This window comes from Ambystoma mexicanum, chromosome 12 (genome assembly GCF_040938575.1).
Source record: "Ambystoma mexicanum isolate Mex_15411 chromosome 12, UKY_AmexF1_1, whole genome shotgun sequence".
Classification (NCBI taxonomy): Eukaryota; Metazoa; Chordata; class Amphibia; order Caudata; family Ambystomatidae; genus Ambystoma; species Ambystoma mexicanum.
In genome coordinates this window covers 624,493,968-624,521,443 of record NC_090936.1, presented here as the reverse complement: position 1 = coordinate 624,521,443, position 27,476 = coordinate 624,493,968, and the positions used below count along the sequence as shown (strand labels likewise).

General features: G+C 46.6%; 1 protein-coding gene across 1 annotated transcript in view; it reads right to left on the bottom strand.

Annotated features, from left to right (window-relative positions):
* The window catches only part of UBE2N (ubiquitin conjugating enzyme E2 N), a 192,454-nt gene extending 166,095 nt beyond the window's left edge, over nucleotides 1–26,359 (bottom strand). The window contains exon 1 of the mRNA XM_069629077.1: nucleotides 26,173–26,359. Within this exon, the coding sequence (XP_069485178.1) occupies nucleotides 26,173–26,202 (30 nt within the window). The 5' untranslated portion in view covers nucleotides 26,203–26,359. The remainder of the gene's footprint in view (nucleotides 1–26,172) is intronic.
* Nucleotides 26,360–27,476: the final 1,117 nt, after the last annotated feature.

Sequence of the window (27,476 nt, the reverse complement as noted above, 5' to 3'; positions counted from 1 at the left end):
GTCTTCGAAGCAAGACAGACTTGTCTCCGTCAAGCTCCTGCAGGCAAGCCAATGCGGGACCAGATCCCGCATGTTACTGCTGCAGGCCCCACTCAAGCAGCAACAGATAAGTAAACGCTTCCATGAATATGTGCTCAAGTGCTTCTGCTTCCATTATAGAACGCAAATATGCATACAGCGGCCCAACCCTTGGGAGAACTATTACAGCCACATTGTGTAAACCAGGGAACCATTACGGCCGCATTGTGTAAACCAGGGAACCATTACGGCCGCATTGCATTAGCAAGGGCACAGGGAATAATAACAGCTGCAAAAGCGTGAAAGCGGCTCAGCCACTCATGAGATGTAGGGACAGCTTCCGCTGCGCACACTCCTCGATTCCCGACTTGTTTTCTAAAGGAACTTGCCACGCTCAAGACAGACTACCTGACAGTTGCAGATAGTGGCGAAAACAACCCACAGATAAGTGGCGTTCTGCGCATTACTAAGCAATGTTGTTCTGAAGTGGGATTCATTCCGACCTTACACAAACTCTGCACATTAACCTAGCTTAATGCTGAATACTTAAGTATCTTTACTGTTGATCTAATCCTAATGTTGTGGGCTCTCATTGTTGCACTCTAGCTCAATTACAGGGTGTTGTAAGCTTATCAGTTTAGGTATGCATGAAGTATGAAAAGGAAGAGTTCTACCCCAGGAGGGGACAGTGGAGCCCAGGAGCAGTTTTCACAAAAACCCCTTACCCATCCATAACCTCTTCCTAACCCTCTTTGCGGTTATCCTCATCCCCCTCTACCTATCCATTCAACGGACCCCAACCCTCTTCCCCAGCGGGGCACGGTGTTCTAAGGTAACTCAAACACCCAGGTGCCAAGACCTAACCCAGAGGCAGGTGTTTGTGCCGTCTCCGCGCAATACTGGGCAAGGATCTGACAATTGCTACTGCACCAGCATTTCTTTGGGGGTGTACTTCACAACTCTTATAGTCCTCGTAATAAATATTGTAGTTCCTTCGATTGTTCTCATTTCTCCTGAGTTCCTCTCATTACTTTGTAATTCCCTTGCGATTGTCTTCAAATCTCCTATAGTCTTCCTCAACATGTGTTCCAGCACATACATAAAGTGGGTCTTCAAGAGGCTTATATTATTGATGGGCTGTTTAGCCCGTGTCCGATTTCCAAATTATTATTGACATCTGCAGTTTGTACATCCTTTCATGAATTCTCTTCTAACTAGTGTTAAGATTTCTTAGAAATGCTTGGTATGCTAGCCTTGCTGTTATAGATTCTCATCCAGGGTGTTGCATTTCATGAGTTTCTAAAAACTCTGCTCTGGGTAGGATAGCCGGCTGCTTGCCACTTCTGGAAATGCTGTTTCGCATCTCATTTCAGGGTAGACTGAGAAACCTTGAGCACGAGCATTGCAGAACTCAAGCTGGAGCAGTTTTGGGGACTGCTACTGCAAGTCCATGAACTGGCGGGCCAAGAAGTCCTGCACATGTCCTTCCCAGTTTATGGCAGGGCGGTATGGTGAGGGAAACAAGGCAGGCTACTGGCCAGGATGTCTATGTATGGTTTATTTATACAGCACTTATACACAGGTTGAATGCTTCAAAGCGCTTCAAGGCAGGAAGGGAATACAGTCATCATTCTAGGCCTTGAAGTTTCCGAATGATCTCAGAAACTAGCATACTAGGCCTGGCGGCATTTCTCCTAGTGCAAGTGCATGAAGTGTTACAGTAGGGACCAATCTGGGGAGGGACAAAAAGTGTGTTGGGGGGAGGGACAAAAAGTGTGTTGGGTGGGGGGGGGGGGTGAGCGGCGCCGGAACATGACAGACGAACTACTACCTAGTACATTTAGGTCATGCATGCAGACAGGAGATGCGAGGGCAGGGGATTGGGGGGGAGGGCGCACAACCAGTCTAGTAGGGCCCTGGGCTAAGTGCAGAGAGATTGCCACACTCACGGGGCACAAGCTGAAAGTGCAGTAATGGTGAACATAGTGCAGTGGCCCAGACGCAAGTGTAAAAGACTGGCGGGGGAACCTGGGACCTGTAAGGCAGTGGAGGTGAACCAGGCAACTAGTCAGCAAAAACTGAACAGAGTTGGGGAGGAAAAGGAGGATGGAGAGAAATAACAGAGGTTAGCAGGGGAGAGAAAGAAGGAGGAAGAGAATAGGAAGGTCTAGATGAGTTTCTGGAATTTAAGGTGCTCCGGCTCAAGAGTGAGAGGCGCAGTGAGGCTGTTCCAGAGGGAGGCACTTGCAGAGGATAGAGATCTACCCCCAAATCTGTTTGGGAAAGCGGCCCACCCGCAGAGAATTGGAGGACTTTACAGGGAGAGTATTTAGGAAGAGCGTTGAAGATCGTGCAGGATCCCGTGCCAGAAAGCCTTGTGGATTATGCAGAGGTCCACGAACTTGATCCTTGCAGCCACGGGGAGCCAGTGGAGGGATTTTAGCGCCGGAGAGATGCAGTCCCAGGGCTTGAGGCCAAAGAAAAGTCTTGCAGTTCTGTACTGGATCAGTTGAAGGACAGAGAGAAGTAGGAAGATTAAGAAAGACTGCTGCAATAGTCCACCCTAGAGAGAACCAGGGCTCGTGAAGGGGAGGGTGGAGGGGATCTGCGGGAAAGTGAGAAAAGGCAGAATACCTCCGAGGAGGTGCAGTTGGTAGCAGGGCTTTTTGGAGATGCGAGAAGAGCAGGAGCGAGTGGAGTCGAAGATGACCCTTAGGTCTAGAGCGGAAAGCACTCGGCACCCCATCACCAAAAGAGTGGTGCTGCAGGGCCGAGTACAATGGAAGGAGGAAGATAAGACGCATTTGCTCATTTTTACTCTAAACTATATTCAAATTCTGATTACCTATCGGGCACTGCCCTACTTGTATTACAAACAGAGGGGCTATCGGCTTGGAACAGCCCATCACAATTGCAGTGGTGGAGGAGGCAATGAAATAGCTAGCGTCAGTTAAAGCTCCCAGTGTGAACGGGTTGGGGGATTGAGTTTTACAAAGAATTTCAACGGGACCTTGCCCCCGGATACTAAAGGTTTCAGAGTGCTTGATGATGGGTATCCCTTCCCCGATCTATGCGCAAGACCCTTATTGCTGTATTATGGAAACCCAATAGGCCTGCCCAGGATGTGGCTTCATATAGACTGCTGACCTTGATGAACTGATGTTAAAAATATTTGCTGCGGTCTTGGCCACTCAATTGCTTTCACATATGCCTTTTTTAGTACAACCGGACCAGTCTGGTTCCATCCCTACCAAAACTACCGCCTATAATCTGAGACAACTATTCGGCGTAATAGCACAGATATGCCCACAGGCTAGAGCTATGGCAGCGCCCTTGGACGCTGAAAAAAGCTTCGATTCAGTCTCATGGTGCTACTTGTTCCAGGCTCTTACCCAATATGGTATTAGTCCATATTTTTTGTGGTGGAAGGTTGTTATACTCCGACTCAATGGGCAGTGTTAGTACTAATCTAACCATGTCAGTCCTGTTTCCATTAGGGGAAGACACCAGACAAGGATGCCCTCTCCCCCCCCCGTTATACACGCTGACCATCGAGCCGATGGCTGTGTTGGTTCGGGAATCCCATGGGCATAGAAGGATCAGGATTGCAGGTCCGCCCCAAATCATCTCACTACATGCAGATGATACATTACTTTATGTTCGGGATCCTGAACAAAATCTGGCCCGGATCATGGCTTTGCACAGATCTCGGGGTATTAGATTAACAATACTAAGTCAGTAGTTTCCCCCCTTAAACCTGCTACCGCACAATGGGTTGGACTTGGAAGTTTTTGTTGGGCCTCCCTCCACTTTAGATATCTGGGGAGTTTATGTTTCATGAAATCACTGTTCGTTATATGCAGATAAGCATATATGCAGATAAGCATGAATCATACATCTATTAACCGCAAAGCTGTGCTTATGGGCAGGACTCCCGATTTCGATGTATGGCCGAGTCACGCTGCTCAAGATGGTAGTCCTACCAAAGCTGCTTTATTTTTTTGGAACATTCCGGTCTGGAAGGGCCTTTTTCACCAAGCTTCAGTCATTGGCGACAGCATTTGTTTGAGGCCGGGGGAGGGGGGGGGGGGGGATAAGGGAGCTGGGGTAACCAGGATGAATTGGGAAAATTGACTGAGCCCTATGAGCAGGGTGGTCTTGCGGCACCGGATTTTGAGTTTTATTACCTGGCGGCTCAGGCCCACTTTGCAGGCATTGATATGCTAGGAGATCATTCTAGAAGGCACCTTTCGCTCCAATTGTATAGTCATCACCCACAAACCTTAAAATCAGTAATATTTAGCGACCGACACATTGATTCTTGTACGTTTGACCCGGTTCAGACTACTGTCAATGCATGGACAAGAATATTTCACAAACTGGAGATTCAGGTACCTTCCCATAGGGCGTTCCCCTTGTGGAACGTCCCAGACATTTCCCCCACATTCGATAGAAAGCTTCAGAGGTCTTGGGATTCATTGCGTCAAATGACGAAGGGTGATGCATTTCCAGAGGGAAATTTCTCTTGTAGATTGGGAGGTGGCATCATTCAAATTTGGCCATATAGCCAGATGCACGCCGCATTTCGCAGAAGGTGGCCTTCCTTTTGCACAGAGCCTGATTCTGGGGGTGAGGCTGAGTATCCAAACGTTATGGTCTTCTGCAGACACATTTTCTGCAGAGGAACACAATGAAGGTTGCTTGGGAATAACATAGGAAGACGGAAAATGGATCAGATGTTGCCAAGTGACAAAGACGTTCTCTCTAATTGCTGGCCTTAGTCTGATCCAGTTCAAAATGTTAAACCATCTACATTAGACGCCTGCCAGGTTCTCTCCAGATGCAAGTAGTGCTTGTAGGAAATGTGGGGTGACGCAAGCCGACTCTTTCCACATGTACTGAGCGCGCCCTTTGAGATTAGCATTCTGCGGTAAAGTGGCAGAAACGCTAAATGAAATACTGGACATCCCACCAACCCTTCCACCAATTAATTATTTGGTGGGAGATTTGGGAAAAGTGTCCGAGATCCCAGGTCGCTTTTTCTTTTAACAATGCATGTGCAGTGGCAAAATTATGTATACTTAATTATTGGAAGTCAGTCTTTCCCTGCAGAGAGAAATGGTTGCGGGAAGTGGTGTACGTTAACGACATGGAGGAGGGCTAAGTTATGACCGTCATTCCTGTAAGCCGACCCAAAGACATCTGGGGACCATTCAGCCTATATCTGGCACTAACCAATGATGGGGGACCGGCTACAGGGACTGAAGATTTTAAACTGGGAGATTGATAACCCCCTATGGGATGTTACTGATTCCCCTGTACGCCACGATATATGTATTTCATTATTGCACGGTACATCTGTGGTCTTGAAATCAATGCTCTGAAATGTCCTGGTAGAGAATACTGGCGTGCAATTGTGTAAACCGCTTGTTTCATGGCTGTCCTATAAATAAGGTTGAGAAAAAAAAAAAAAACATGCGATTCCTAGGCACAGAAGAAAGCACATTTGTGTCTGGTTCCTTATGCCGTGCTAGCATCCAGATAATTGACCTTTTTCCTACAAAGTAGAAGGGTGGTGTAATTAAGAGTGGTTTGAAGCCGATGAAGGCTTGAAATGGTTGCAATTTGTCCATGCTGCAACCTCCCTTGGCACTTTGGATAACTGGTATGGATAGAATCTGTGCAAGTCTGCTTTGCTATTGTGCTGATTAATACACAAACAGAAATGGGATGCGTGTGGGATAAACCTCTGGGTGATTCTGGTGAAAAATGTGTTAGGACAAGGCCTGGGTGTACCCTAAGTGGACAGGATACACTTGTACAGAGCTGGATGAGACCAGCAGGGCTTGGGCCAGAAATGAGGCCCTGGCATGACCCTCTCAGGTCAGTGCAGACCCCAACGCATGAGCCGACCGTGAGCCCACCCCACCTTCTACCCTGTACCCAGTGAGAAATAAAAATGGTTAACAAATGCACACAACATGTTGGTACAGAAACCCAGGGCCCAACTTCCTGTTCCGGCCCATTAACTTGATTAGCTGGCGCCGGGATAGGAACACTTCTGGGTGTGGCAGTGCAACAGTGACTTTAAAGCCAAGTCAAGGGCCTGCCTTGCTCCTAAAGTGCTCGTCCCACATACCTTCCCCTTTCAAAATACCCATGTCATCCATGCACCCCAAAGCGCCACCAGCCTCTTTTCCCTGCCCCCACCCCAAACCACCAGTGCCCCCCCCCACAACTTCCCCCATCTCCAACCCAAACCCCATAAAAAAATGTTTTAAAACATTTAAAAAAAAAAAAAAAAACCACTGTCAGAATCCACTCCTCTAGGACCACAATTCCATTCCCCATCCCAAAAAGAAAACCTGGCGCTGTTCCATCATCACCTATACTGCCCATCCAACCACCATGCACAAGACTGGCCCAGCTAACTAGTCATCAAATAACATTCAGCAAACAGGACATCAAAGTACATCCTATCACAAACAATGACAAATATCCATGATCCATCATCTCATTGTGTCATAAACGCTAGAAAACAATATCAAAAGCAGGTATAGTCCCTTATTTGCAGTCAAGGCCGAGTTCGGGTCTCCACAGGCCCATACCCACAATACTTCTAGATATACCATGTCCCCAAAGGTATAACGTTTGCACCAGATAGGACATGAGAAACTTCCAAGTGGGTCAGCAGTTCCTGGATCAGCATTCAAGCTAGTTGCAATCCCACTATTAACAATCCAGCCATGGCTCCCTGATCTGCTCAGGACGTCTATGGCCACTATCTGGACTTTCACATTTTACGGACATTCTGCGACAAACCCGCTAAGGCTTCTCTAGATACAAAGCTAGTACAAAGCCAATGTAGGCATTTATTTAAAAGGGCATCCGTTGGTTCTCGCTTGAAATCTGGCAATTTGGTCACCCCAGAGAGACAAACGGTAGTGCTTGTTGGCCTAGGCATGCCCCCCACCTCACCCCCCCCCCCATCATCACCCCTCCAAAACCATGTCTGCGTGTTCGAGTTCTTTCACCAGGGGACACTGCGTTCCTACTGTACATTGCTCACGGGCCTCAGGCACAGTAGGCTTTATGTAAAGATTGGGGGGCTGACTAGGCATGTTATGCTGCAGACAGATTAATGAAAACATTAGGCTCACGGGGGGGGGGGGGGGGGGCAACAGCCAGATGGGGTCTCTCGATCAGATTTTGGAATATTGTCTTTCTCTTCGAAAGTCAGCAGGCCAGGTGTATGCGGCTTGATGGGGTGTCCAGAGGGTGGTTTATGGGACCCCCATGACAACAGGTAAGCCGTTAAGAAACGGCACCTGAAGGCCCCCTACGTCCCTCCCATGGACTTCCATCAGGACTAAGAGCAGTTCTATTATTACTGCACGTTAGGAAAGCACCCAATCACAGTTACATCCCCAAACAATGTTGTCACCCTTAGATAGATCAACAGTGGATTGGGTACCTTGTGGTCGTCTTGGGAGCCCTAAATGGGGTTAGTCGAAGAAAGAAACTGGAGCCCGACTGCAGACAGGGTGTTCTCACTCAAAATGCTACTGTTAAGCCGGGAGAGGGCTCGTCCAATTGCCTCCTCAATCTCCATGTTCATTGGATCCAGAGGACAAGATTCAACAGAAGGCAGGGGAGAATCTGTAGTGGAACCCAATGCAGGAAAGGGATCTGGGACTGGACTAGGCAAAGAATTATCTGTGGTTAAACCCAATACTGGCGGGGGACACAAAACCCAACAAAATCTCACAACGGAGGGTTTGAGTGACAACACTAATCCTCGCCACCGCCCCCCCCTGGGTTTTGTAACGTGAGCGGCCATCAGAAGGGGCTGTCACTAATCAGGGTAGCTTTTCCGGCCTAGGGGTTATCAAGTCGAGGGGGCGGTGTAAAGTAGGCATAGTAGAGGCTAGTGAAAGGTCGAAAAGAACACTATCCGAGGAGGTTTCAACTGGGGTTTCAGCCGAGGTGCATTCCACAGAGTATGGAAGAAACAGACCATCCAGATTGCTACGATTATCGATCTCCCCCCACAGTGGTCACTTATTACGATTGTTGCCCCTCCTAGATTACCATGTTTAAACCCCAGGAAATTATGGATCTCATTAATCAGAGATTAGGCCTCCCATAAAGTTGTGCATGCTTCTGGATTTTCCCCCAGGAACAGAGTTAAGATCGGAGGTGCAAACCCCACCATAACTCCATGCGCAAGCCCTCCTGTTTCTTCGCACAACTACTATCCTATGCTTAAACTTCGATTCTTGATCAGGATCATCCTGCAAAATGAACTGGGAGGTAAGCGGGTTGCAGAAGAGGAGTGGCAGGTAAGGGGAAAATAGGCGAGGACTTGGACGCCTTCATTGGGAATGGACTAGAGTACTAGGCTTAAAGACAGACAAAACCTCCAACCCAACTTTAATTCTAACACACTCTCACCTCACTTTTCATCACAAGGTGGATCACAGGATGAACTTCCAGACAGGGCCCTTACTTGCAATCCTGCGTTCTAGTGATTAAGCTGGATGACAATCCTCCGTCACAGACCTTAGCTCCGTGGGCACCCATGTGGAAACCGGGGGAATAGGTATTGCAGGGTGCATCAGAGGGCCTCAAGGAGGAGGATCTGCATGAAGCAGACCTAATGGCCAAACACTGAGCCCTTACCCCAAAACTGGCTTCACTGCTGCCGGGATACAGCTGCCGTTATGTGCTCCAGGATGCAGTAGCCAATCAGTCAAGGCAGGTCCCAAAGTGGCACCAAGCACTGCGATGTTACCCCGCCAGCTCAGCTAGTGTTGGGTCCCCGACTCTCCCAGCTTTAAGAATAGTTATGCTATATTTGAACATTACAATGTGGGGGCAATTTGCGAGGTAGTATCTTTGCAAGGAGACCCATATACTTTGTGGTTAGCCTGGCTATTGGTGCAGTCTCAAGTGGTGTAGTGGGATACAAATAGCGGCCAGGAGAAGTGCCCAGGACTGGAGCACAAAGCTCTGGTGCAGCAAGTGGGGAGGGAGGAAAGAGGGGGTGAACAGTACTAGGAAACTGCCCTCCTGAACATCTATGAAGACCTGCTCTCCAACATTGATTCCAACACCCCCTGTGTCCTCATCCTACTTGATCTCTCTTCTGCCTTTGACTCGCTGTGGTGTTCCCCAGGGGTCTAACCTCTCTCCCTGGCTGTTCAACCAATACCTGTCACTTCTTGCCCACCGCATTGAAGCTCTCTGTCCCAACTTTCAGTGCTATGCAGATGACTCATTTTTCAGGCTCCCTTCCGCCACCTCTCATCTCATCTCTGACTTGTCTCCTCATCATCACACCTGCTCGCTCCTCCTTTCCCCGTCACTCTTTCCGGGCTCTCTCGGCCCTCTTCCTGCTCCCACCTGTGAGGCTAAAAACCTTGCGGTCATCTTTGACTCCACGCTCTCCTCACATCGGACGTCTCTAAGAAGTCACACTACCAGCTGCACTTCCTCAGACGTAGTCTTCCTTTCCTCTCCTTCCCTCAGAAGCTCACTGTCTCCAGAGCTCTGGGTTCTCTCTAGGCTGGACTACTGCAACAGCCTCTTTCTAAATCTGCCTGCCTCTACTCTCCACCCTCGGCAACTCATCCAAAACAGGACTGCAAGACGTGTCTTTGGCCTCAAATCTCTGCACTGGCTCCCAGTGGTGGTGAGGATTTAGTTCAAAACCCTCTGCATTGTCAACAAAGCCTTCAACTCGCTCTTCCTAAATATCTTTCTTATCAAGCTATTCACTCAACTGCCTCCAACTCCCTCAGGGTCAGTCGCTTCTCAAAGCAACAAGTTGGTGGTAGATCTGCTGGGGTCTCCCCCGCCCCGCTAAAACTGGAGGTGAACCATCTCCAGCTCCGGAAGCACCTCAAGACCATCCACTTTGCTTCTGCTTTCTCTCCTCCTCTCCCCTGCTGATCGCCTGACTGAAACTGCGCTGGTTACCAGTCTACCCTCCGATTGTGAGCCTAGGTCCCCTCCCTGCCAGTTGCACACCTACACTGCCCCCTGGCAACCCTTGCACTCGGGGACTTGTTTCTGTATCCCTACAGCCCCATACCAGCACACCCGATGTCTGCACTTACACTTGCCACCAGCTGGCCGTACCCTTTATCGTCTTATTTATGTTACTGTTATCCAATGTACTGCACTGCCACCTCCCCTTTCCCCTTCCCCCCCTCCCCGTGTAGGTTAACAGTCAATATGAAGAATTCATTTACTGGGGAAATGGGGGGGGTGGGGGTGAAGACAGATTTTAGTTCACCGATAGGACAGAAAGGGAACAGGCCCTCGCATAACAGTACAGGCCGCCAACCAAGTACACACCTGCTAGTTGCGTTTTAATGCAAAAAACTACAGCTGAAAAAGACATGAATTGCTCACTCCACACCAGGTCCCCTAGATCAGATAGACCAACAGTATTAGCATAGGTCTCAAAGCTGTGTATTCATGCTGAAGAAATCAACATAGGTGTAGCCCCTCTAGACTAGTCACAAGAGGATATGAAAAACGCCCCTAAAGCTAATGTTAAGCCACATCATCAGGACCAGCCCCAAGGATTTAAAAACAGATGACCTCTCAAAGCTACCAACAGCTCACAGCAGCAGGATGAATAGCACAGTCACCCACAAAAACAATGGTTCAGGACTAGGGAGGTGAGCCAATCAGCTTAAACACTGCCTAGGGGACACAGCAAGCAGGATTCAAAAGAGGGTGACATCCCATAACCAGGACAGGAAGTCTCGAGAAAGGGCTATGAATAATCCTCGCTATGTTAGTATCTTTGTTGGCTGCATGGGAGGTAATTATTCAAGGACTAGACAGAACCTGTAAAAAATAAAAAAATTAAATGCCTGGTGTGGTATCTGGCTTGCTGGTCGCACCACTGGGAACAACAGTGGCAAGACACACCCTGTTGCCAAAGGAAGGGTTAAACAAATCACTGGTGAAGTACTGAGCGACAGCTGCAGAGTTGGACACAGGAGAAACTCTCCTCTTGGTGTGGGAGACCACGCAGTGTACACAGGGTGTGGAGACCCCACCACAGCAGAGGCTGCGGAACACAGACCAATCTGGTAGAGCCAGGACCACTCAGCCAAGAGGAAAAACAAGGAATTGCAGCTGCCCGACAACCGGCGAGTCAACAGCAGAGCACTGGGACAAAGACTGAGAAGTGCTGCTGCATGGACAGACGTCCCCAAATCTTCCAAGGTGCGCTGCAGCGAAACTAAAAATGTACACGGTGGCCCACAGTGCCAAGAGGCCCAATTGTATTCTTTGTTACAGTTAGATACTTTCTTTTGCAGTGGTAGGGCCAGATTCAAGTAGGATTCTGGACCAAGGACCTTTTTTTTTATTTTTTTAAAGACATCCCGACAACGCACCTTTTCTTTGACTTTCCTTCATATAAAAGCCCATGTCTCCGGATTCTGACCTGCCACAGTATCCTGGACGGCCACATGACTCTTTCAGACCTACCAACATCTCAATGTAGGCAATGTGCACCCCTTGGGCACCAAGATGATAGACAATACCACCATAAAAGTGGTGTTCTTCAAGCAACAAATAGAGATAAAAATAAAAGTGTTTCAAAACAGACCCCCCCCCACCCACAGTTACATATAAAGCTGCAAGTATGAGCGATTTGTTGGCCACAGAAAAACTTGCAAACATCAGGAGAATTTCAGAAGAAGCAGATCACAGGCATACGTTCCAAACATTTGGCGAACTGAAGAGTGCGGAGGTTGAGTGTTTTAATGCCTGGCTAGTAGCTTAGAAATTGATTTGTATGAATGGCAAAGGACATGGAAAAATGTCGGTGAAACACGAAGTTTGATGTGCATATGTGCCATCTGCCCCTGGTAGATTTAATGTACACGTTGGGCAAGGATCACGGAATGAGAGATCACAGTCTATGTACATGAGGAATTGGGATCGGCTTGATTTTTCCGTCGCGGAAATCTGCGAACCACAAAAGGTGGAACACGCATTCAAAACCCCTACATACCCACCCACAACATACCCATGCCCACAACACTCCCCCCACCCTAAACAAAACCCTACTTACCTTTTTTTACACGCCAAGTCCCTGCAGCGCCAGTTCCCTTTCACTTCCGTGATCGGGAACCGGCACCGTAGGGTCCTTTTCTTTTTCTCTGGGAGCTGCAGGGGTGTCCCCCCGCACACTATACCACACCCCTGCAGTCTTTTTATATACTTACCTACAATGCTACCACCAAAGTCTCGAACCTTTGGTGGTAGCATCTGACTTTTTTTTTTCCCCCTGGTCCGATCGTAGAATTCCGAGGAATTGCGAGTGGGCCAAGATGACAAAGTGAAACGGTGTTTCTTCAGCCAGATCTATACTTGGCTTACTTTAAGGTGGTGTTCTCTAGAAGAGTACATTCAGGATTTGTATGCTTTAGTTTGAGGTAAGGGGTAATCTAGCGCCTTGCTCAAGTTTTTCGGTTAGAAGCAACCTAGTGTAGGGTTGTCTTTTCCTTTGAGAGCTGTTGCTAGAAAGCAAAAGGGTTGGGTTTCTATTTATTCCTAGAGCGAGCAACGACATCACCACAACCAGTGCTCCAGATAAGATTTCAAAGCAGGAGTATTTTACTCCCCATTTAACTATAAAAACAAGTGTTTGCGTCAAATCTCATTGCACCTAGTATTCATGCACATTAAATGTTTTTTTTACCTCTTCTGAGCAAGCAGTAATACTAGTAGTATCTTCTGTCACTACATGCACTCCTCATCTAAACATATAAATTGAGCTGCGTGGTTGAAAAAAAGGGGGCAAGCTCCTATGTGTCAGATTGCTATTTTTTTGTTGGCAGTTTCTTGCTATTTTTCCTTTTGTGAAGTATTTGCCAATTTTTAGATAAAATTGGTAGATACACCGCCTTACCTGCAGGGCTGATCGCCACATTCCATTAGCCACGTGATGGTACTGTGGTGCCCATTCTTCACTTCGGGGGACAGTGCTGTCCAGGTTTATTTCACCTGGAGTGCCCGCCTTTGACTGACAGGGTAGCATACCAATCACAGCTATACATTTGACAGATTGACAGTTTGAATAGAGAGACGTCCATGGGAGGGTTTGCGACTGGAGCCAGTGGTACCCAAATTGTGAAAAGCCATGGCTCCCTCATGCTGGGTGAAGGAAGAGAGCCATCCCCCGCCTCAACCCCTGTCCCAGCATACAGATTCAGTTTCCTTCGACACCGTACTATTATGCTTCAAGCGGCTAGAAAAGCCTTCATGAGGAGTGAAAATACCTTGGGGATAAGCCCAGGTAAAGTTCTTAGCATGCTTGGCATCTTCAAAGAGTCGAACCACAGACTGACAGATCAGGAGACATTTTATCAGGTAAGGGTAGCAGTGGCTTACACGCCGGTACCTTATGATCAGAGAAGGGTGAAATACTGCTCAGTGGGTATGGTTTTTCACAAATCCTCAAAGCATTCTCCAATTGTTCCTCTATCGCCAACGTGCCAAGTGGTATTTAGCAGCCCCAAATAGAATTGCTTTGATGATGGTGCTATACTAGCACACAACGGAGTGCCCATGAGGAAAACGTGCATGAGACCCACAGCAGTGATCCGGAGAAAACAGCAGAATTTGACAGGTTAGATGCTATAATGATGCCTTGTCGAACCTGACTCGGAACAGAGGTGGATACCGGTACCACCAAATATACATGTCTGCATCGTCGGAATGGCTTGAATAAAACCCATAAAATGAAGGCATTTGCAAGGTTGTCGCTAAATGAACCAAAATGCTGTTCTTTAACAGGAATGTTATGATAGATTGGCTTATGTCACGCCATATCATGTCATGTGTAATTATGCTGCATTTGCAGTGCCATGTCACTTTTTAGGAAGGATGAAAAGCCTTTGTTTAAGGTGTGTAAGGGATCAAGAGTAAGTGTTGATTATCAACTTTTATTAATCACAAAATAATAAGGGGGCGTGAAATCCTACCCATCCCTAATCCCAAGAGGGGTTTCCCTGCCTCAACAAAACTAAGCAACGTCTGCGTCAGGGAGTAAAACAAAAAAGTTTCCTCCATTCTGTGTCCAAACCCTAAACTGACCCTTACACACTAAACTCAATATAAAAAAGGTGATTTCTGAAAGATAGGTATTTGTAGCTTTCTTTCAGAGTTTAAAACAAAGTTCTAAAGGTGTCAAACCAGGAAAGTTGTCTACCCTCCCCCTAGATTTCTTAAGGTAATTTGAATGTCACTATCACAGTTCAAGGAGGAAGAGTCTTCCCTTGAGTCTGCTTTAAATGCACCTTTTAAATATTCAGTTCATTACGTTCTAAAACTAAATTAACCTTAAAGGGGTATGGGTCTTCCCTTTTTTGACTGTTCATTGTGGGGGGGGGGGGGGTCAGTAATGTGAGACTTGCAACAAGATTTAGTTCTGAAAATTTGCCATTTTATTTTAAACAAAAATGGAAAATAAACCCCAACTAAACCTACTCTACCAGGGCGTTCCCTACCTATTCTAGGATCCAAGGAAACGCCTCCTAACATGCACAAAACTAACCCCGACAACAAAACATTCAAAAACATAAATATAAATAAAAAGGGTTACCAAATAACGTTGGATGACTTCCATTTGTCCTGGGTGGATCTTGCTCCACCAGAAATGGCCCATAGTTAATTATTGAGACTCTTTCTTGGAGCTAAAGGCTTGAAAAGTTCTAAAGAAACAAAACGCACTGGTAACAAGTCCTTCTTCGCTTGATGTAAAGATCCCTTTCCAAGTTTCACAAAAGACAACAGCACCAATGGTATTCCTGCATAGCCTCCTTCCAGGAAAGGATGGGTAAAGACAAAAGTATTACTTCCATTTAACAACCACTTCTTTTTGCAACTTCTGCAGCGTCTTCAGATACAACTTTGTCAGGATGCTTCTTCTCAGGGCGCTGTTGTGCGCTGACAAAAATTGCCATTTGAGTCAGGAGCTCTGCACATTAAATCCTGAAACAGATATCCTGCGGATTGCCTGGACTGCTCAACCCAGTGACTGCAACCAACGAGCAACAAAGTATTTCTTCAGATTCGGTTTGAATTCAGGGTGCGTTTCGGGGGGGGGGGGGGGGAATACTGCTGCGGTTTGTCCTAAGCGTTTCATCAGCTGGCCTGTTCAGTGGCAGCAGTGCAGTCAACGCGCCAAATACAAGCAATCCTGCCCGCTGCAGGGGGCGATGCGTCATGCAGTGTGCAGCAGACTTCAGCTGTACGGGTGGACATGGTCGGAAATTAGAGTTTCCACCGAAGGCTTCTTCGTTACGTGGCCCTGCGGACTGCGACCGCCGGCACCACAGAGACTGCTGTACTTGTGACAGTGACAGGTACGCGGTCTGGCCTGTCTGCCCAAGAAACTACAACGCTTTGAGGTTGCAGCGCAGGGAGCCACACACTGCGGGTTGGAACAGGCGTAGCAGGATCTTTGAGTGCTTCTGACGCCAGAGCCCTGTATTCAACCTACGCGACCACCATCATCTCCAGCTCTGACATTAAATCGAGTGTTACAGGGGGTAACCGCATCCTGCGCAACACAGCCCCAGCTGAAGAAAGGGGAAACAATGGCACACAACTGCTGCCCTACATACCCTGGTATTGTAAGCTTGTAGCAGCCACATAGTGGAACGCACAGCCTAAGCCCTCACTTGTAACTTGTCTCCTGGGGGTGGTGATGACATGCGGAGCAAAAGAAAAACAAAAAAGGGCCCCATGGATGCCTTCTCAAATACGTACAGCCCAGAGGAAGCTGACCTGAGCCACCAGGACATACCAGCAGCAAGTCAGGCCCACACAGATGAACAGGGACACATCCATGACAGCATTGCAGGGCGATTAGAACGGAACTACAGCGTACTCAAGTCAACCCGCGCTCCTTGGAAAAAGCACATGTTCTTCACCAGGGGGAGACTACTCGCCCTTAAAGGAATGATATGATGAATTTAGGAGGCTGGCAGATCGCGAAATATTATACATTACTCACCAAAAAAGGGCCAGGAGGTACGGGAAGGAGGGGACAAGACTAGCAAGACACTTGCCAAACAAATCAAATCAGAATACAACATCAAACCCATAATCGTCGGAGGGGATGGGATAACTTGCACGGAGGACTGGGCGGTTAATAACGTCTTTGTAGATGTTTATACATCTCTATACACAAACTCAGTCAGTTTAACTACACACACGAGCTAGATTACATAAAGTCGATTCCCCTTCCCAGACTTACACAAGAGTTTAGGGAATCATTGGAGCTCCCCCTAATGCTTGCGGAGATTGGACAGGCGATAAAAGATCTTGCAGCATGGAAGGCCTAATGTCTCCTGAGATCTCTACAAGTGCTACATTTCAGAACTGCACCCAAATTATTGGCGGTGTGGGAGGAAGCTTTGTCAACTGGAACATTCCCCCCTGTCCATGAAGGAAGATGTCATCACAGTCTACTCAAACCGAACAAACCTCCGCACAAGGCTACATCACAACGCCCCTTATTGCTGATAAATGCTGATGCTAAAGTATTCGTCAAGGCTGTAGCAAACATTACCCCACATGACCCAACTGGTACATCCCGACCAGTCGGGATTCATCCCTACTAGATCCACCTCTCTAAACCTTTGCAGACTATTTGCCATCATTTTCCAACTAAAGCTCAAGTGCAACGTGATAGCGCTCTTCCTCGACGCTGAGAAAGCATTCAATTCTGTATCTTGAAAGTAGATGTATTTCGTGCTGGGTCGACTGGGGTTCGGTGTTACACTCACCTGGCTCCCACAGGGGCATCGATCGGACCCGGACAGCTGCGGTCTCCTCCAACGTGAAGCGTAGTGCAGAGATGACAGACTGGACTGTCCCGCCTAATCTCGTCTGCTTGACCCGTAGAAGTATTCTCCTGCAAGTGGAGAAAGGGATTTAGCCACCAGTGGATTCTAGTAATGGCACCCCACTGTTCTCCCCACTAATCACCTCCGATATTCCCTTTCAGTAATCTCACCTTATGTTTTTGAATGATGAGCTCTCCATCCTGCGTGGAATGCAGGGGCGCGTAGATACCAGTTACTTCATTGGTTCGAAGGTGTTGGAAGAGTATCGGATGAATATTGACTCTGAGGTTCCTGGCGAGAACCCGCAAGTATAAAGTTCAAAGAGTTCAATATGTCTGATGTTCACTCTTGTCCCATTCCCTTCTTGTGTTGCAGCTGGGTCCAAGAGAAGATTGTCTTGTGGCAGCTGATGGCGTTCAGGCAAGAGTCTGTATTACCCAACACTGTCCGGTAAAAGATGCGTGTATTTAACTTGTTGTTTTATCTCTCCTTACAGGTGCGGCGTAAGAAGTTGCGGGATGTTAAAATAATGCCTCCGGTGGTAAATCAGGTAAGTCTATGGTGGGTGAAAATAGATTGTATCTGTTGGCTCACCTTATATTTCTTTTGTCCCCTAGATGCTGGAGTTCGGCGGGGAACAATGATGGAGGCAGAGCCGAATCGAAAAATGCTGCAAGGACTGGTGAGTATGGCGTGGCGCTGCAGCTGGCGATGCGACGCGTGCAGAAATAATGTCCTTTCCAAGTTCGAAGACGTTATGGATCCGGAATCTGGTAAGGAATTAAAATAATGTCTGTGTTCTGACCTTTCCTTCTTTCCTCTTTTTCTAGCAGCTCTGGATTCGAGACGGGCGTGGCAGAAGACTGGATGCTGACTGCAGGCACGGTGAGCGTTACGCTGCTGGATGCAGAATAACGCGAAGCATGCGCTGCTGTTCGGGTGTGGTTTAAATAGCCTTCAAAGTAGTCCCAGGTAAGGAAGTTCCCCCAGAACCACACCCGAGTAAAAAATAGTCCCTGAAGTAAAGTAGTCCCATTCAGGCCTCACGTTGGCTTGACTTCATTGCAGCATGGTCTGCATGAGTTAAGTAATGTACATGAGCCTGGTGCCAATGGCGCCAGGACTGTACCCAGACAGCCCCTAGCCGGGGCTGCTGGGTTTTTAGTAAACACCTGGATGCCGGCTCCCGGGGCTGATGGGCTTGGTCCAGATGCCCGGGGGTAGGCATCATGAGATTCAGACCCCAGTTCATAGGCTTTATACAACTCATATACAAGGATCCAAGTGCCAGGGTCAAAACAAATCACATCCTCACATCCGGCAGGGATGCCCATTGTCTCCCCTTATTTACGCCCTCACTATAGAAGGCATGGCAGCATTAATACGTTACAGACACACATGTCGAGGTGTCCCGATACGTGCCCTCCCCCCCCATCAATATCGTTATACGCAGACGATACCCTGTTATATATCACAGACCCAGAAATCAACCTGTCCCAGGTCATGTCAGATATAAACGAATTCTCCAAATAGTCTGGATATAGAGTCAACCCGATCAAATCAGAAATAATCCCACTGACCCAGGGGACTACACAGATGGGTGCAATGTCAGGTTTTTGGTGGTCACCATGCTCCTACCATTACTTAGGGATTATACTGGCCACTGACCGGCAAAATCTTATCGGAGCCTATTATGAACCATACATCACAGCTGGAAACCGAAAATCTGGAGCAAATTACCCATTTCAGTGTATGGCCGAATAGCTTTGCTGAAAATGGGAGCGATACCAAAACTACTGCATCTCTTCAGTAACATATCAATTTGGCCAGGTAATGCCTTTTTCACTAAGCCGTGGTAGACAACATCCAATTTTGTCTGGAGGGGGGCTATGTGGGGTTAGAGGCGAGAAGGAGCTGGGCTAAATTGTGCAAAAGGTATGACACTGGCGGCCTTGCAGCCCCCGATTTAGAATTATACTACAATGCTGCACAAACACCATTTATTGTTTCAACAACACTGAAAAATATGCCCACATACAGGTGGAGAAATACACAGCCTCTCCCATTGACATATGCTTCATGTTATTTGCTAGGGTATATGGTAAGATCACGTTGACCCAGTTGCTTGCAAGGTGCCAGACTATTTAAGAGGGTGGGAAGCACTGAACCATATAACGCCACTCTGGCACTGTCCCAAATTTGCCCCCACATTTGGTACAACACTAGCAACTGACTGTGGGTGATATGTTCCCCACTGGAACATGCAACACTGGGAGAGGTACAGGATAAAATAGACCGCGGTCTCATCACACCACAATACCATCAGATGAAAGGTGTGTTCGGACACAGGCGGCCCTCATTTCCATCCGAGCCGTTTACCCACCCATTCATATTAGTCATCATAACCCAGGACAGGGTCAAGGATGGCACATCCAGGGTGTATAAAGTGACACCGTCCCACTACCCATCAGACAATGTAATGAAATTGAAATGGTGAAGTGATCTGGGTACGACAATAATTGACACGCAATGGTTGCGCTATAGTCTCCCTTAATGCAAACCTCAGGCTGATTCAATTCAAAATCCTGAACCACCTCCACTTCATAAGTAAGAAAATGGCAAAATGTAACCAGAAGGTCTCCTGTCCAAAGTGCAAAGCTCTGAAGCCAACTCATTCCACATGTATTGGGACTGTGCAGCCATTTTCCAGTTCTGGGTGGGGGTAGCAGACACACTTCGCAATATACTGGATTTTCACATCCCCGCCACTCCACTGAAGCATCTCCTAGATGATATTGGAAAGGTATCCATTAAGACACAGGTTGTTCAGTCGCAGGGGCATTAGCAAAACGCAATATCCTCAAAAACTGGAAGGCAAAGGTGGCTGCTACGGTGCAGGCATGGATTAAAGATCTTCCATATATCAATGAATGTGAGGAGCTCTAAATCTCATAGGTTGTGGCCACCAATAGACCCAAAGACATATAGGCCCCATTTCACCACTACCTGCTGAACAGACAAGACGCATCCTTGACAGATGCGGGGGCCAATGGGTTAAGTGAGCAGTAATGTTGCAGCCTACACAAGAGCACAAGTGAACTGTACTTGGCGTTTGTAATGCCTGTATTAATATGTTGTAACCATCCTGGAAAAATAAAGTTTTAATAGGATGCTTCTTCTCAGGGTTTGCCCTCTATAGCAATTCCCTTCTACTACTGACACTCTGGGAGTAGACTTGTCCCACAATGCACTTCTACTACAAAATATTTATGATCTGACAAAGGTATTGACAACCACAGTTTTACTGATGCTACTGTGATTTAGGACTTCAACCTCTAGAGGTGGGCAAGGGTATGCAGCGATTTAACGAATGAAATTAAAACAAACAAAATATTGAAAAATAAATAGACATGGTGTAGGGGTAAGGGGTTAAAAAATAAAAATAAAAAAGACTAAACAGACTTTGTCTTGCAGCTACCACAAGACTGCATCTTTTGCTTGAAGTCTCAGCTCTACAGATTTAAAAATGAGCTTCTTTAACAAGTACCCAGCTCCCTTTCCCAGCTTCATATTCACCCTCCTGTCTCCAATAGTTACGCCAAAGCTTTGTCACTCTTCGAGCCTTGGGTAACCTTGTATCAGAAGTCTCAGGGTTTTTGACAACTTCATAACAATGAGTTGCAGTTCTTAAATGAGCTGGTTTGAATTTAACAAATAGGTTGGGTCTACTGGCTTGGGTAATACTTGTTCTCTTAGCTTTAGCAACTGCTACATTAGTGTTCAGACTGTTACAAGCACTCAAATTCTCAAAAGAAATTAAATCAGGCACATGTGATTTAGTTTAAATGATAAAACTGCCACTTTAAAGATGTGCATTCCTTCTTTTCTAACAGTGTTATGCCATCAGAAGAACTTGGGAAACACGTTCATATGCGCAACCTCTTCCTTATGTTGTAACAATGCAGGCAAGTCAGCTTTTAGTTCATACGGCTTACCAGCAACTTTCTCCTCTTTAATAGGAGACACGCGACCATTCGGCAACAGTTTATTCTTAACAATGGGGAAACTAGAAACGTTTTCTACATGCAAGTGCTTTTACTTTGTTGGTGCAAGTGTGTTATACAATTCCCTTGTTAAAATGACTTACATCTACGAGCAACTTTGGTTCTCCTGATACGGAGTCCGGAGCGTCTTTCACCGACTCCACAATCACAGCGGCTGCATCCAAACTTAATTTCTTCTACTGCTAAGGGGATTCTTGGGACCCAAAGCCCTCTGCTGCACAGGTGTCTCTGGTCCTTCCTCATCAAAGAAGTGTCTTCCACTCTCCAGCTTCCTATGGCTTGCTTCTGCACACTGGCCTTGGGTAGATGCACGACTTCAGCTCTGCATTCACAGCAATAAGGCGCACCTGGAAAAACTGCCAGTTTCTCCCAGTCCCTTCCATTGCTACCACAACCAAACAGGGTTTATGAGCACAGAACCAACTCGGAGCCTGCAGGTGAAATCTGCTCTGGCATCTCTTCCGTGGTCATACTACACTCCCTTGTGAACTTCCAGCTCATGCGCCAGCTTCTTTCTACTGCTCCCTCCTGCTGTAGCCTTTTATGCCTCTCAGTTGGGTTCATTGACTTCAGGTACAGGCCCTTAGGACTAATTGCTTGACCTTTCCAAAAGCTATTAGACCTTCTTGCCTGGGCTTGACTACTGCCTGCCTGCGACTTCTTCACAGTCCCGGAAGGATAGAGGGGGCATGCAATCCATTGTATAGAAATTTGATTTTTCTACTTCTTTAAGATAGTAAAAAGCCATCAAAGGGGCAGGGTTATTGGGGAAGTTCAAAGAGGTTTCTCCCAGTCTTCCTGCTCCGACCCCCCCCTCCCATACCCCCCCCCCCATCATTCTCTCACAGTACACCACCCCCCGGGTCGGGATCAGAGAGCACCTGCCTTCCCCTGGCCACATGAGAAGGGTCCCAGACAAGGTTCCTGGGGGCAATACCATTGGATTCTCCACATCCTCTTTTTACCCCTCATGTACTCACCTGCCAGGGTATTGCGACTTTATCACTGATCCTTAAAAGGGGTATGGGTCTTCCCTTTTGTATTCGTTCTCAATGTTCATGGTTTCAGGTTTACTTCTTTTCTTACCCCTGGTTTACTCTTCTGCCAGGATAACAGTTCTGTTTCTTGGGTGCGGGTCACAGACTCGCAGAGTGCCTGTTTTACTCTCCTGCCAGGGCTTTATGTCCTGACATGGGTGTAAGTCTCAAACTCACTGTTTGCTGGTTCACTACCCTGGCAGGGCTTTTCTGTTCTCCACTCACTCTTTCTCCAGGAAATAATGCTTTTCCAGTATTGGGTCACTGACTCTTTCTTTAACCCCCTTGAGTGCTATGGGTGTGTATACTCGTGCTTTTTTGCATAGACTTGGTTAAAGCTCAGTTAGCCGATTGGCTTCCACTTTATTTTTCTTTGCTTCTGGCAGCTCCAGCTGCCTATAGCAATAAAGCGGTGAGCTTCTCTAGGCTGGTTCTCTCTGTAGACCATTCTCACCAGCCTCCATGCTGCCTTCCACAGTGTGCAGCATCCGCACAAACGATGTTCCGCTGCTGTCTCTGCCTCGCACTCGCAATCTGTGCAACCGTGTGAGTTTTAAACTTCCAGGCATTAGTTAACACTTTGCAAAGACTAGAACGCTGCATTGGCTTACTGCTTCTGGTCATCATTGTTCTATCCCTCTTCCTTGTCTCAGTACTAAAGAAAGGGCGTTGAGGAAGGTGTAAATAAGGTCGTTGGTCAAGAAATCTTTATCTGCATCCCCAATAAGCAATACAGGCATGTTGCAAAGGCACACATCTGAAGGTTTATTTTGATTCAGTGTTTTCCTGTCTCGCTGGAGTTTGTTCTCCCCTACGCGATCATCCCGCAGATAGCCACCCGCAGTCAGGTAGCACCTGCCTTTTCGTGGCCACGTAAGAGAAGCTTCGCTCCAGAGAATCAGTGACAGCTTATTCTTCTAGTCCAATCCCGCTCTCCCAATTCTGCTGTCTGCCTTCTTTTTCAACCACTCCCGCTCTTCTCAATCTCCCTTCATCCTTTTGACTCCTTTTCATTTTCTGTGTGTCGTATTCAAATGCTGAAATGGACTTGCTCCTGCATCTCTCTCCTCTCCCTTATGTTACTGTATGATCTCTCCGATCCCAGTATCTTCACCTTTCTAATAAAGCCCCCGAGTGCTACCTTGCAGTTACGCTCATTTTTTTAAAAATGTGCTTTCAATGAGCTTTTCACAAAACATCAAAAACAGCACAAAGACCAAAGACACTTCCATTTTGATGCATAATAAAATTGCAATAAAAACGACAAAGTTCATCCATTAAAAAATAAATGCCTAAAATCAAGATCTAACAATACAAATATGCAGAAGTTAGATGTTTTGTGAAAAAAAATGTCACTTGATGCCATGCATCCCAATTGCCGGTCAGGATTACACTCCCAAGTACTGTGGTATCATTGGCTGCATTTAAGTTTAATTTACAATTTGGAAGTTTACAGTCCTGACCAAAGCAAGACTACATAATTTTACCGACCATTGTTGACTGCCAAATGAGTCAATAACGCTATTGAAACAAAGTGCTGGCATTTTGGTATACAAAACTAAATTATAGAACAGTCAAAACAGCTAAATTTCAGACCTTCAGCGTGAAACAAAAAAAAAAGTATCTTAAAATATGGAAGCTTTTTCATTGAAGGATATGTTGGCAGCTCAATGGTTGAAGTTTTTATTTCACTGTTAATGTGTGTAATTAAAATGTCTTTAAAGATTTTTGCAAATTATAAATTAATCTGGGCAAAACGTGTTCCTATAGCCTGTACTCAAAATCTAAAAAGGTTTTACCTTTCTTCCTTTCCTACCCATAACTTTCTCACAACTCCCATAAAGGGGAAAGAGCCAAGAGGCCATCAAATTATCACAGGTTGCACTATACAAGACCACTTTAATGCATGGAGAAAAATGTAAACCCAAGCGCCCCTGCTTGTTTTTTTGTACTCACTAGGGGGCACCTGGTCAATGGATCTTGAAGTAAATTTGGCAATGAGTCCAAAAGGTAAGCTCTCTCGGTGTAGAGAACTTTTGCACACATGGTAGAGAAAATGTAAGGATACGTATAAATTAGTAGGGTGACCAGAATTCCGGGAATTCTGTCCTCCGTCCCAAGTTGTTTTAATTTAAAAACCCTGTCCCGGTTTTGGGGAAAGGGAGAGTAGGCAACAATAAGTAAACAATACACTACACTCAGAATATTGATGTTACAGGAGGAGCTAGAACCCCCAACCTTACAGGTAGCTAGTGCAGGGCTCGAAATTAAGATGGGATAAGCAGGAGCTAAAAGCAGCTCCTGGGTATCCATGATTAACCAGTGACCTGGAGCCAAAACTGGGGAATGTAGAGCTAGTCCATTGCGTCCCACAAATCTAACTTCCACATAAGTTAGATTAGTAGAATCTAACCGGTCCGATAGCACAGCGAGTAGAGTGCTCGCTTTGATATCTGTGCAGAGCGTGCTGATGGCATGTTCGAATCCCGGTAGGGCCAAACTCAGCCTTTCATCCTTCCAAGGTCAATAAATGAGCACCACACACCGTGGGTAATAAGCAGCGCTCAGATACTCGAGGGTTCATAGCGCAATATAAATGCAAAATTATTATTATAGGACGTAAAATCTAATTTATTATTTACGAATCCTTATGCTTTAAATGTTGTATAGATGCATCCTAATGTTTATTTTTAAAAAATTGTCCAAAATGCACACGGTTAAATTCACATAGGTGTGTTCGTTTGCATCAGTTGACCTGGGGAGCCAAAGTAGTTCCTGGTAGCTGTTGGTGTCCAACTAACCAGGCTCTTCTAAGCTACAAGCAGGAGCTTAATGGCTCCCAGCTCCCCTCAATTTCAAACCTTTCAGCCTCACACTGAGATTATGCCACCAGACCCGTTGATAAACAAATGGACAGCAAGGCATATATAATACATGTAGCGGAGCAAAAAGCTCCGTTTACTTATATCCACTGTCAAAACTGACAAGCTACATGCAGGAGCAGTGCTAGAAATACTGTGAGATGGAGGGGAGTAGTCCCTGTATGTTGTTGGCCGTCTAGGTTTTTTGTATTGAAAATCTGGTCACCCTAAAATCAGACTAAATCTTTGTATGTTCCTGGTGAGGAGGTAAAAAAACGATTCTCAAACTGCGTGATCCATAGATATATTTTAATACGTGGACATGAAGATGGATCATTCGAGCAAAGATTTACTGTGTTGCAATGTATATAATAGAGTAGAAAAACTACTGAAACAGACTGCCCATAGGAATGTCTCCCTGTTAAAGATGGTCTTCCTACCGTGCCTGGCATACGTACACCAGTCCCTACCAATCTTAATACCGCTTAAACATGTGTGAAACTGGTTGAAATACTGCTTATTTACTATGCCTGGGGGAGGGTCCGAGTAGACCCCAAGAGTCGGTACACTTTATGTAGGTCTTCACCGACAATGGAGAAATAGTTTAAATATGGTCCCACAGTATGGATACATACCAAATACGGACACACGCTGCTTATGGAGTACAGGATAAGCGATAGACCAGTTAAGCTGCAATGTTTACGAGCAAAACTAGGACTATACACGCTGAAAGTGGACCAGCTTTAAAGACCTACATCTGGAATCTGCTACAATTGTCAAACGTGCACCTGACGGCTGGGCTTGACACTCTTCAAAACACAAACGCCGCCGCTCTCGAATGTCACTGTCAAAATGGCCTCGGAGAGCGCCGAACCGGGCGGGGAAGGCGACTGCTCGGGCACCTGCTGCCCGTTTCCTCTTGTCCCTCGTGAGATAGGCCTAAAAATCAGCACGCGAGACTCCTTGCTCGAACGAAACCATTGCACTTCTGTCGTACCACAGCAGAAGCTAGAACGATCACTAGCCCTTCACGCCACTCCCACTGCGGACCCCAAGACGAACAAAAAAAATTTCTGCTACAGCTTGACCTGTGACCTCATACCCGAGCCCCTTCTGCACCATGCTGCATTGGAAGGGGGGGGGGGTCTATTTTACCGCGCACCCCCGCCCATCTGCCCGCGGACCTTTCATAAATGTAAATTGCGAAGAGTAACGTGACCAACGCAAATCAACATTAAGGCGGAGTCTGCTTTACAAGCACCCTTACTGACAATTTCACCCTTGCACCGGTGCCGCTCCTCACCTTGATGATCCTACGGGGCAGCCCTGCCATCTTGTCTTAATACAGAACTCCGGCTCTGACTCTCTGCGCTCGCGCGCATAAGTGGAAGCCCGGGCTCTGCCACTTCCGTTCGACGTCACGGCTGACACTACCTTCTTAGTGCAGTGCCGGGAAACGTAGTCCAGGGGAAAAGTCACATACAATGAACCTTGGAGTTGGATTTGACTGGGGTTTTGGTATGAATGCCTGACTCCGAAATGGCCGAAGGTTTGAGGTTCTTTCAGCACATCCTCGTGTAAAAACATCTAAGACTAGCAACGTTTTGCAATTTACCGCAAAGGACTATGTTGCTGCTGTGTGCTGTCTGTAGAAGAGAGACAGTGGCTATTACAATCGTTAGCCGGACGCGGGAAATGATAGGGCACGGTTCATAATTGTTCATAATTCTGATTTGTCTTCCGGCGAACTGCACCTAGCCCAGATCCAGATTAATATTATGACTGCTGGTTATAATAATATTGTTTTTAAAGTTATGTTTTATATATATTTGGTTATACAATAGCCTTTTATACAAATGACAACACATTTGTATTCATTTGATAAGATGCATCAATTTCCACAAATACAATTAAAATCAGCACATTTAGAAACATAGCACATGCACAAAAATAGCAGAGGTGTAAGTCTTTAACTACTGTTCATATCCTGTCAAAATCTATAAATTAGTATAGAAACACTTTAAGGGAACCAAGATCTCCAGGGATAATATGGAGACATCAACATCATCACTTACTTGCTGTCCTTGAGTTTGCACACTGCTGCCAATGTCAATGGAATGGGGGAAAATGCATACAAAAGATCCTGTGGCCACTTTAAGGAAATTGCATCCACCCCAAACCCCTTTGCTCGGGAACCTGGAGCAGAGCAATGGAAAATGGGCATTCTCCAGAGTGGCAAAGAGATCCAGGTATGTTGAACCAAACCTCAATGCAATGTTCAGAGATTTTCAGCAGAAGCAACATCTCCTATGACAATGAAAACACTCTCCATCCGCAGTCCCGTTTGTGATGCTGGAAATGCATCGGAGGGACAGGGCCTCCGTATCCTTGTCCTTTACTGCTTTTTATCGTGTGTTCTGTCGTGTTTTCCGCGCAGGAGTTCATGTGGGACTCCTGGCGGTGCAGCTCTCTTTCTTTTGGTTTGGTGAACGGACCTGTGGGATACCCTTATGGAACCCATGGGTGGGGGTACAACCCTGTACCCCTAGTGTATGTTTTTGGGCACCTGTGGGTGGCCCACAGAACAGGGTATGGGCTGGTGGCAGC